At 31.0% G+C, this 11931-nt stretch overlaps 1 protein-coding gene across 1 annotated transcript; it reads right to left on the bottom strand.

The window, feature by feature from the left end:
* Window positions 1-8321: 8321 nt before the first annotated feature.
* LOC102603641 (uncharacterized) lies at window positions 8322-11656 on the bottom strand. Its single transcript, XM_006355050.2, has 4 exons — window positions 10823-11656; window positions 9197-10114; window positions 8854-9123; window positions 8322-8764 (listed from the first exon to the last, which is right to left on the bottom strand). Exons 1-4 carry the CDS (start codon window positions 11609-11611, stop codon window positions 8576-8578), a joined length of 2166 nt encoding a protein of 721 aa, XP_006355112.2. The 5' UTR covers window positions 11612-11656; the 3' UTR covers window positions 8322-8575.
* Between the last annotated feature and the right edge of the window lie 275 nt (window positions 11657-11931).

The raw sequence follows: 11931 nt of genomic DNA, 5'->3' as shown, positions 1-11931 counted from the left end.
GGATCGGTTATTGGTCAAAACCAAAACCAAACCAATTTAATCGGTTTTAAAATTATCAAAACCAAACCAAACCAAATATAATATACATTTATCGGTTTGGTGATTATCGGTTTCGGTTTGGTTTGGTTCGGTTATTCGGTTATTAACCATACACAAAAATAAAAGAAACAATTTATTTAAAATGTGAAAAAAGTGACAACAATCCATTCAAAATGAAAAATAGTTATAATGACTTAAATTACTGAACTTTCAATCACTAAATTTACTCTCAATAAAGCTTTAAAATTCACTGTATTGGCCTAGAAGGAAGAGACAATAACATTTTCAGTCCCACAAAGAATTGTCATAGACACTCATATACATGAAATCGATAAGATAAATATTTCATCTGGACATTTTTGCTTTCAATAAGTAAATTATAAAGAAATTTTAATGAAAATATGTATAAGATCTTTAAAATTGCTTATAAAAATAATATATTAAGTATGTATATTAATAAAATATATGTATATAATTCATCGGTTCAGTTCGGTTATTTCTTCAGATTTTTTCGAATAAAACCATAACCAAACCAAATACTATCGGTTTTCAAAAATCTAATATCAAACCAAATCAAACCCAAATAAAATCGGTTTTATTTTACCAATTTGGTTTGATTTTTCGGTTTGAATCGGTTTTTATCCAAACCGTGAACACCCCTACTTTTGGATTAACAAAAAAGAAAAGATTATTAACATAAATAGGATAGGAATATAAGAAATAATGTTTACATGGAAGCTGCTATTTGTTCGAACTTTTTTTAATCTTTGTTGGAATTATGTAGAAAAAACAATCTTAAAAAATTTGGGACTAAAAGCATGATAATCATTGAATAAGCTTCTCTGATTTGAATTGGATTAAAGTATGAAATGAATCGTTTTCAAATAATCATTGAATAAGCTTCTCCGATTTGAATTGGATTAAAAGTATGAAATGTATTTGCACCATTATTGTATCGTTTTCAAATAAAGTCATTTCTACGACAACATCATGAATGGTACATAGCAAATAATGCTCAATACACGAACAATTTTCATCATATGAAAGAGGTTCAACCGTTCAAGGTCTAATTATGAAACCATTTTTAAAAAAAGAATAAATCAAAATATTGTTGCTATATAAAATACAAATTCAAAAGACTGTCGATGTGTTCCGTCAAAATATTATACTTTGAATTATTATTTTTAAATGTAGATGTATGCGAGGACGATTCCTTTCTGTTTGTAAAGCAATGTCCTACCCCAATCAATGAAAGAAAATCTCAAAATGAAATCAAAGACTGTACCTTTTTTCATCTTCTTGCATTGCAGTGTACTATCCCCCTACCCCACCCCCAACTACTAGAATTATCATAACAAAAAAAAATTTTAAAAAATCTCTGTTCCATATTTATATTTGTTTATTACTGACACCATATATGCCATAACATATTATATCATCAGCCCCATGGACAGTTACTTAGAATTATTTCTTTGTCACCAGTATATAGTTACACCTCTTGTACTATTTTTATTCAATATTCCAAGAATGCCCTTTTTCTCTTAAGAGGTCGTTTGGTTGATGAACAAGTTAATTATATCAATTGGAATCACAATGATGGGATTATAGTACGTACATAATTAAGTCGACGTAAATTAGAATTGCAATCACAATAATGTTTGGTTGATGAACAAGTTATTAAGTGAATATACCTTGGTTTTGATAAGTACGATTGGTTTATGAGACTAAATATGGGATATATATGTGTTTGATTTTACAGTAATTAGGATGCATTTTTATTTTTTCAATTCTAACCTTATACTTTTTAAAGGACAACTTGGAGAGAAGTGTCTTGAAGAAGGGTATTACGTGTCTTTTTGGTGTTTAATCCTGGGGTCATTATTATTACTCATTTGAAATGGTATAAAACTAACACTATAAAGGGTTCATTTGATTGGAAACAAGTTATTCCAAGATAACTAATTTTAGGATAAGTTATTCTAGAATAAATTATTCCATCGTGTAATATATGAGATAATTAATTCCATTATTATGACAAAAAATAGTGAAGTAAATAATCCAAGGACTACCTAATTAGGGGAGGACCTACGTGGGTGTCAAGAGGGTTCACCTGAACCCATCGACAAAAAAATACACTATATATAAGGTAAATTTTCAATATTTACGTAGACATATGAATTTTGAACCCCCTCATGAACAAGAAGCAAAGTGTGGTGCAGTGGAAGATCTCCTTAAAGATTGACCCTTGCATTCAAGGTTCAAATCCCAAGAAAAAGTGTTGAAATAATAAATTTAAACCACAAAAAAACCGAAGGGTCTCATTCCCAAAGGCTAAAAATCACTTTTCATCTTCCTAAATCACTTCATTAGTTCCTTCACCACTGTACCTTATTCCTCACACCAATTACGACTCATAATTATGTTACATCTAGGTTTGCTACTATATCTACCAGAATTGAATTAACACTTCTCAAATTAGGCTAGGCCTCTCCAGCTAAGCCAGGAGCCGATCAGAGTCCTAAATGCACTAGCGATTGACACACGAGAGAATAGTATCCCGAATTCCTTAGCCTGGTATCCTATCACGAAGTGAAATTATTTATCATTTATTCTGAAATTATTATCTCTGATTATACGAACCAAACAACCCTTAGTAGTAATTGTTAGTACTAGATTTTTTTTAAACTTAAACAGTGTCTCAGTCTCTTCACTACTCTCCTGCAGACAATTCTATTTAGTACAAATGGGGAGTACTGTTAAGAGTCAGATATCACAAACAGACAGTAGATGGATAGATTTGATGAAAAGAGCACCATGGGTAATAGCTAGGGTTTAGTTAGCTAGGTTTCAGATTAGGTCCTTTACATTATGTAAATAGGTTTTCCCACTTTGTGTGTATACATGAAAATGCTAGAAATGAGTAAAAGTTGAATTTCATGCACTCATAACATTATCCCAAGAAAGTAAAATAGAAATATCACAATCACTTTATTTATAAAGCAACTATAGATAAGTGTTCTATATTTTGTCTCAATTTACGTGATATTTTTTTTTTTAATTTGTCGTTAAAGATGTCAACTTTCGTTATTTGATAATTATTTAATAACATTAATCTCATTTTATTTTATTAGATTTGACTTAATACTTTATTGTGAAAAAATAAAATAAACACTGCAATGACTTTGATAAGGACAATTTGATAAATATAACAAAGTTTTTTCTTATTTATTAAATTTTATGCTCAATCAAACGATATGTTATATAAATTATTGAAGAAGTATATGATTTTAGTTACATAAAACTGATTATTTGACAAAGATGGTAAATAGTTGGGTGACCTCTCCGCTAACACTTTTTAATATATCCCACCTTTCAAGAATGTTTTCTCAACCCTTTTTCCTCATCCCTTTTGATTTAGGGACTATCAATACTTCATCTCAAAGAGGACACCAATGACTTTACATTCACCTATGTAGTTTTAAAATATGCTTTCAAGTAGATTTGTTTTCTAAAAGGGAATGAACTAGAAAGGGGAAAAGCAACATGTGTCATGCTTTTGTTTACCATTTAGTATACATTAAAGAAAGTGACTTCCTCAATTAAACTAGCTTCATCATCTTCTCATATGCGTCTCTTTATATTTTGTCTTGTTTGATGAAAATTCTAATTTCATTACTGCTGTCGCAATTTACACCAATTTTATACAAAAAATACATTTAATACCTATATAATCTATGCAGTAACTTAAATCCACAATAAAAAATTAAAGTCTAGTGGTATCAAGAGAAAATTCATTACTAAGAAAAAGAGATTTTTCTTATTGTTAATTAATAAAAAAAATTAAATTATAAAACATGATTTTTTTTCACTATGTAATGAAAAAAAAATATTAAAAATTAAAGCTAATAACCCCCCTATATAACTTAGAAACTTTTTGGTTATGAGAGTAGTTAAGATCCACCAAATCATGAAAAAGTAGGGGGTGTGAAATAACAAACCTTTACTTACTACTCCCTCCGTCCCTATTTAGTTGTCCATATTTCCTTTTTTAGTTGTCCCTATTTAGTTGTCCATTTTGACAAATCAAGAAAGGACAACAATTTTTTTCCTATTATACCCTTATTTACACTTCTTGAAAATTTCTAAAAGTGTATGTTGTTTCCCTCCAATTTATTTCACTTGAATTCAAAGAAGTGGTTGTAATTTTGAAGTGAAAAGTTGTCATAAGGGTAAAATTGTAACTTCACTGTGCTAATCATTGTTGTCTTAATCTGTGTGTCATTTCTAAAGTGGACAACTAAAAAGGGACGGAGGGAGTATTTGTGTAGTAAATTTAGAATGAGGTCATGTTTTATTTTAAGCACTGCAAAATGGTACTTAATTACTTTTTTTACCGACTTATAGAGATGTTAAATTTCTAACCACTTTTTTTTATATATATAGGCTATAGCCTATATGTAGTATTATTTGGTTGTAAATCTAACTCCATCTTTGGATAGCTAGCTACTTCACGGAAGTCAGTGTACAATTTTTCTTGTTCTGTGTGATGATGACCTAATTCTTATCAATTTCTTCATCTAGCTATATAGGTCTTCTTAGACTCACTCAAGAGTTACTACTGTTGAACCCCACAACCACTCATCATCACAATTGTCATCTTAACGATTATTCGATATCGAGTTGTTTGATAGAGCATGTAAGAATAGTATTGAATACAATGTGTTAGTGATGTCGATATTAATAATAATGAGATTTAGTTATGATACTTATTCATTGTATAGTTTAGTGTAAAAAAAGACGCTTATATCATTAACCATGTGTTTTCATGCATTAATAATCATTATTAAACAAATTTCATTGTTTGCAATGTATATATATGGTCTCCGTATCAATTTATTTGCCATGTTTTGGCTTGATTGATTTGTTTTGATGGAAATAGACGAATGTCATCACGTTCATTTTTAGGTCATGACATTAGCAAATAAAAGATTTAATAATACACTAATACTTATATTAGTTTCTCTAATACATCCACCAAACAATCCTTAACTTTTTGTTTTTTTTTGGAATTCTTGTCAATTTTATCTCTGAATTATTTTTGCACAAAATACCCCTTGCCACAAATATGTAACTCAAAAACAACATACCATTAGTTAAGTAGCTCAAAAATACTCTCCTGACTCTAACTATTACTTCTACTTAAATTAAAATAGTCACCCTAAACTAATTGAAATGGCTAATTAATGTGTTTTTGAGTTGATTATTAATGGTGATCAATTGCAAATATTTTCATACCTCTTTACTATGTTATTATTCCCTCTGTTTCAATTTATTATACTTTCTTTTCAGCTTGTTTTAAAAAAATATTACGTAACATTGTTTGTACACCACAAATTTTAGAGACATGATAGTACATTATAGTATATTTTTTTTTAAGGGAAAAGACATAATATTCCCCCGAACTTATCCGCATAACTTACTTTAGCACTTTAACTATACGGGTGTTTAAATACCCCTCTTAACATCTTTTAAGTATTTTTTTTCAACCCTCCCATCACTAGCCCAGTTGAAGGCAGGGTGTTGTTGAGTCACACGTGTTTTTATTCGTCCACATGTATATTAACTAAATTTCTAATTAATTACTTAATTCTCCATAATAATTTTTTTTTATCACTAATCGTCTTCCCCAATGTTTGTCACCTTGTCAACAGCAACTCTTCTTTTTATAGTGAAATTTTCTTCAACTTTTCTTCTTCCATTATATAATAATTTTCTCTTTATGTAAAGAATTAAAAAAACTTCTCCAATTTTCTTTCTTTTCGTAAGAAAATAGGTTTCAATATTCCATTTGTAGACATCAATTTCCACATTAAACCAACAACTCCTACACCCACCATGATTATATCTAAAATTGAGCCAAAAACTAAACTCATCGATGAATTTACCCCTCAATCTACAAATTATAATTCAAATTTCAATTGCAATTCTAGTTCAGTTTTTAATTACATCATATCACCTTCCTCGAAAATTAAAAAAATTATTTACATAAAAATGTTAATTTATCAATGAATTGGACAAAATCTCCACAATCAATTTTTTGCCAACAATATCTTTGAATTTTTTTTAGTGAAATTCGGGTTCTTTTTTTTATAACTCTTTAAACTCATAGATCTAATAATCTTTTTTTATGTCGAAATTGGTGTCAATGAATCAAACACCAAAAAATTTTGTCAAAGAAAAACAAAAAAAAAGAAGAATAAACAATTAAAAAAAAAAAAAAAAAAGAAGAAGAAATGTGAAAAAAGTTACAGTTTGGAGTAAATGTTTACCTTGAACTGAATGAAAATAATAAGAAAGAGAAAGAGTCTTGAGAAAAGAAAAAGAAAGGAAGAAGAAGATGCAAAAAAAACTAACAGAGAAGAGAGTTAATTGAAAATAAATATTTAAAATTAGTAAAATAAGTTATTAAATATGTCGTCCAATAAAAAGATGACATGTGTTAGTTTTTTGGTTTTTTTTCTGTCTCACGCGCTTTTAGAAAGTTGGTGATACAAATTTTGTCACGTCACCCTTTAAGGGATAATTAAATTCACTTCAAATTAAATTAGGGGGGTAAACAAATACCCGTATAGTTAAAGTGCTAAAGTAAATTGTGCAGACAAGTTCAGAGGAAAATTTATGTATTTTCTCTTCTTTTTTATAATTTAAAATGATAAAATTTAAACTTTACTTTTTGAAACTCCAACTCATGTTAGTCAAACAAAGACATGGAAATTTAAACAGATGGAGTATTTTTTTGGTAACTAACATAAATGGAATTCAATGTGGTCTAACCAAATAGTAGTTATGGTCAAAAGTTAAAGAGAATAATTGTACCAAGACATCCCAAGTCTTATAACATTGGCTCTGAATTATTTGTCTTAGGTCATGATGGTGATCAAGAATAGTAGATAGGTGCATGATACATGGTAAATTGGCATGCATGCACAAATTATATTAGGCATAATACATAAAGAGGACCTTTAACTTGACATCAATTCACAACTATGACCCTAAACTTTGCCAGTGCACAAGTAGGCACTTCAACTATCCAAAAATTTAACAATTAAACACTCTAATCCTACATGGCAAAGTGCGTGAAACACACTTCATTTAGGCGCGTCAGTGGTAAAAATAAAGGCCTCCAACGGTAAAAAAAGGCATCTTCACAATTTTCTGCTCATTGAAATGACATCAAATTTTTTTTGTCATTGTGGAAAAAGAGCTTTAATGAAGATTTCTTGGTCCGTAAATAACCCAGGTCGCTGGTTTCTTGGATGTGAAGATGGTCGGGTAAGGTTTCATTTTAGATGACCTTTTTTTTTGTTTAAATTCTAGCATTCAAGATACAATTTTATGATTATTTTGTTGCTTCTTAAACAGGCTGGATGCAAGTTTTTCAAGTGGTGCGAAATTGATTATAACGAACAAGCTAGAATTGTTATTTCGGGATTACAAAAAAGGATAAGACAACATAATGAAGAAAAGGAAAAAATTAGGAGAAAATATCGAGTTTTGTTGATCGTTGTGATCCTATCTTGGATTTATAGAGAGTTCTTTATGTAGTGATTGTTACGTATGTTGATTTTGGGTACTTTGGTTGGTTGCAAGAGTCATTTTGGGATCATAATGTAGTTTTCTTTGGGTTGATAACGGCCTACTGTAAAGAAGTTTTTAAGTAAATGGAAATGAAAGATTGTAAATTAGTTGTTGAATAATTGTATGTTAGTTTTGCAAACGTATCTTGATACTCCAAAATATTTGTAGACATAACTTCTGCTGCTAATTGACAATTTTTGGATGTAATTGGAGAAGAACAAACACTAACGAAAACAAAAGAACTATATTGACACAGGGACATGTAATAAAGGTGCTATGATATTCTTCAAAAGCTAGTATAATTGGCAAAACAATTGGCTCTTGAAGATGTTTATGTGGAGCACAAAAGCAACACCAATGTACAATTGGCAAAACTCATGTTTCTTGCTTCAATGCTGCTGTAACCTACAGATAATAGAGCAACTTGTATGCTTTTTGTTTTAACAACAGAAATTAAAAGGAAAATCTTATAATATAACAGCAGCTCCGCACATATTACATCAATCAGTAAAATAGCTCGCATCCACATACTACATCAATAAAATAGCTCATACCCATATGAAGCTATATCTAATAAAACAAGTCAAACTCACATAGTATGTACTAAACATCAATAAGGTTTTCCATAACAAACACCAAAAAGCTTTACAAAAGATCAACTTAACCTCCATAAAACATGCCTCATAGCCATAATAACCTTAAAAGAGTTGTCTAAAGGCAAATATACATCAAAATATCCAAAAGTACATCAAAATGATCAAAAGTGGAATAATTTATAGGCAAATCTAAATGCCACTAGCACTGTTTTATGTGAATTATGCCTTCAAAAAATATATATCAAAATAAGCAAAAACAGAGTTGTCCAAAGTGTAACCATATCACTAGCATAATTGAACTCTCATGGTACCCATTTAGATTTGATTTGATTTTTTTTCCGTTGTTGCATTTGTTGAAGCTGATTTCCCGTCATAGCTTCTTTTCCTTTCCATTTCAAACCAGGTGGCTTGAATCCAAGATCTACATTTGTTTGTGATGCATCCTTTAATGTTGTCCCACTTGAGATAACTCTTTCACTTGATCTCCCGGGCTATATAATTCATATACATTAGGTTACCTATACATTACTCTTTATATATAAATAAAGATGAAAAAAAAGCAAGTTAAGAACACACATACATTAATGACTTGTCTTCCAGATTGTATATCTGTGTAAACACCAAATCCAACATCTCTTCTACTCTTCCTTCCAAATGAAGAAGATGCCCTTGTAGAAGAACTATTTTTCTGCTTTTTTCTTCCTTCAACTCTTGAAGTTTCTGGACATAAAGAAGTGGAATGTTGAGTGCTAGACTGACTCACCGATGGTTGTGAGGGCTGTTGACGAGGTTGTTGAAAAGGCTGCTGATAGGGCTGTTGAAAAGGCTGTTGACAAGGCTGTTGCGAGGGCTATACAATAAGAAAAAGATTTAGAAGTCTAAAAATGATTATGTAGAAAAAAAATATCAAATACAGTACTTACCACTGATTTACAGGTCCTTTTATTATGCCCAACTTGATGGCATTTGGAGCATGTCATTTTTACTCCATTTTTTGATGCTTTCCCCCACTTTTTTTTTCTTGGTTCATCTTTATCTTTTCTTCTACATCTGCCTGGTCTTCCGGGCATTGGCTTGACTTCAGGGGGCTCTATTTGTGGGTTATTGGTTTCCGGCCACATTTTCATATTAGAGATAGGCTGTAAGAAGTACTTATAAGCACGTAGGAATGTATCTTTTTGGTACCAATGCTCTACATAATTTTCTGGTTCTTGTCCAATGTGATACAAGGCACAAACTAGATGTTGGCAAGGGATACCTTTCAACTGCCATAACCTGCAACTACATGTTTTATTAGCCATATTGACTATGTGCCTATATTCTCCTTCCAGAATCTCAAATCCAGTGTCATGGTTCCAATTCACCTTTAGCTTCCTACCAATCTCTTTGTTTATTTCTAAAGTTAGTCTTGCCATGGGTGAAATGTCACTGATCCAAGTATCGACAAACTTGATCATATCTCCATGTCTATCCATCATTTTATGTCTAATATCTTCAAGCATACTAATCACAGATTTATGCCTAGGACCAACAATCCAAGAATTGAATGTTTCACACATATTATTTTCCACCACATCACACTTGGTTCTTTCACTAAAAAAAGCCCTACACCAATATTCTTTGTTATACTTAAGCAATGACTCACAAATGTTGTCACCAAGTTGTCCCAAATATGCAAACTGATCACTCAACTTTACTTCAAAACTAGCTTTGGAACACCTCCAAAATGCTTTTCTCCTTGCTTCACCTCTCCAAGTCTTTTGCCAATTTGCCCAAATGTGCCTTGCACACATTCTCCTTTCAACATTAGGAAGCAATCCATCAACAGCTGAATCAAGACCCTAGAAAATAAAATAAATAGATGAAGTTCAACATTAAACACCAAAGTAATAAGGACATAAAAGCAGCACCTTCAAGTTCAAACTTAAAGAAAATACACATATGCCTCAACTTTCAAAGTAAATAGACATGGCAAAGGATGTTACATCATAAAGCTTAAGTCCAATTTTAACAAGAAATATGGCAGAAAATTTAAAAAGCTGGCAGAAATCAGCTTCTTTTTTCAAATGATAAAAAAAAAAATTAGAAGAAGAAGAAGACAACAACACTATGTTTCTTGAATTTTAGATAGTGTTCTTGAGGTGTTTATAGTTTGTTTGTTAACAACACTAGTGTTTGTTTGTTCCCATTTATTTGCCTTAGGAGACTCTAGATATTAGAGGATAGATTAATAAGAGCTTCATACATTACTGATGGGACAGAAATATGAACAACTACACATAATTTTAACAGAGTGGATATATTGATGCTAGAAAGTTGCAAGCTTTCTATGTTCAGAAACACATTTTCCTAGTAGTTTAAAATGTGGTATGGTCATTCCCTGTTTCTATACTACAATATCACACATGCCTTATTTTTCTATACTACAATATCACATATGCCTCAACTGATTCAAAATTATAAATTGTAAATAAAAGATAAAACAAGTATAAAGAAGAAGAAGGCAGAAACAACTTATATAAACAAGTATAAACAGTTTAAAACAATACCTTTTGCATATCAGACATGATTGTTATGCCATTTCCGTCACCAAGTTGCAAATCTTGAATGAGATAGCTCAAGAACCAACTCCAAGAGTGTTTAGTTTCTTGGTCAACCACTGCCCAAGCTATTGGATACATTTGTTGGTTTCCATTTTTTCCAACAGCCACTAATAATTCTCCTTTACAAGCACCCTTCAAAAAACATCCATCCAATCCTATAATCTTCCTACAACCTTCAAGCCATCCGTTCTTCAATGCCCCAAAGCAAACATAGAAATATTTGAACAAGTATTTTCCGGGGATTGTTTCATTATCAGTTCTCACCCAACAAGAAGTCCCAGGATTCGTACTCTTAATCATATCAGCATAGTCTAACAACTTTGAAAACTCTAGCTTCCAATCACCCAAGAACTTGTTGATTACATTCATCTTTGCCCTATAACATATTGATCTTCCCACTTTTAAACCCCACTTCTTTCGTATTGTCTCTTGAAGCTTATGAACTCTAATATCAGGTTGGGATATTATTCTTTCCCTCATTTTTCTTTCCACATATTTGGCTGAGCATAATCTGTTCATGTTCTTTGTAGGACATCTGTGAACAGGATAATAATTTTTCACAGAAAAGTTTCCTGTATCTTTATCCAAGCTAGCAAATATTTCCCAGTTACATTTTCCTACACATCTTACCCTTACTCTATGAGGTTCATTAGGTTTAATTTTTAATTGAACCTTCTGTCGAACACCATAATTAGAGATAGCTTTTCTAAACTCAACTGCACTCTCAAATATCATACCCAATTCAAAGAAAGAAATGGAACAAGAATTATCATACCTCAATTTTTTGCTTTTTTCTTCTTGAAGGTAAATCAACACCTGGTTGTGCTAAAACATCTAGCTCTTCATCGCTATCTTCACTTGGTTCATCTGATGAACCAATGAACTCTTCATTACCTCCCAATCTACCAATATACTTGGCTGCCTTGTTCTTGAAAATATCCTCAAATCCCTTATCTATGCCAGCTTCTCCAAGCTCAACCTCTTGATTCTTGAAAGATTTTTTAATTCTCTTTTTTGACGTTGCAGCTTCATTCCTCTTTTCTTGTCTCAGATTT

This window comes from Solanum tuberosum, unplaced genomic scaffold (assembly GCF_000226075.1).
Source record: "Solanum tuberosum cultivar DM 1-3 516 R44 unplaced genomic scaffold, SolTub_3.0 scf00192, whole genome shotgun sequence".
Classification (NCBI taxonomy): Eukaryota; Viridiplantae; Streptophyta; class Magnoliopsida; order Solanales; family Solanaceae; genus Solanum; species Solanum tuberosum.
The sequence above is the reverse complement of the archived record's forward strand: the minus strand, read 5'-3'. Positions and strand labels throughout refer to the sequence as shown.

What these genes read in the sequence shown, in the direction of transcription:
- LOC102603641 (XM_006355050.2), bottom strand. Translation starts at nt 11,611, where the DNA reads ATGATATTTGAGAGTGCAGTTGAGTTTAGAAAAGCTATCTCTAATTAT. An exon ending in TCATGTCTGATATGCAAAAG is followed by an intron (nt 10,115 to 10,822) that starts GTATTGTTTTAA and finishes TTTATTTTCTAG; the next exon opens with GGTCTTGATTCAGCTGTTGA. An exon ending in CTGGAAGACAAGTCATTAAT is followed by an intron (nt 8,765 to 8,853) that starts GTATGTGTGTTC and finishes TGAATTATATAG; the next exon opens with CCCGGGAGATCAAGTGAAAG.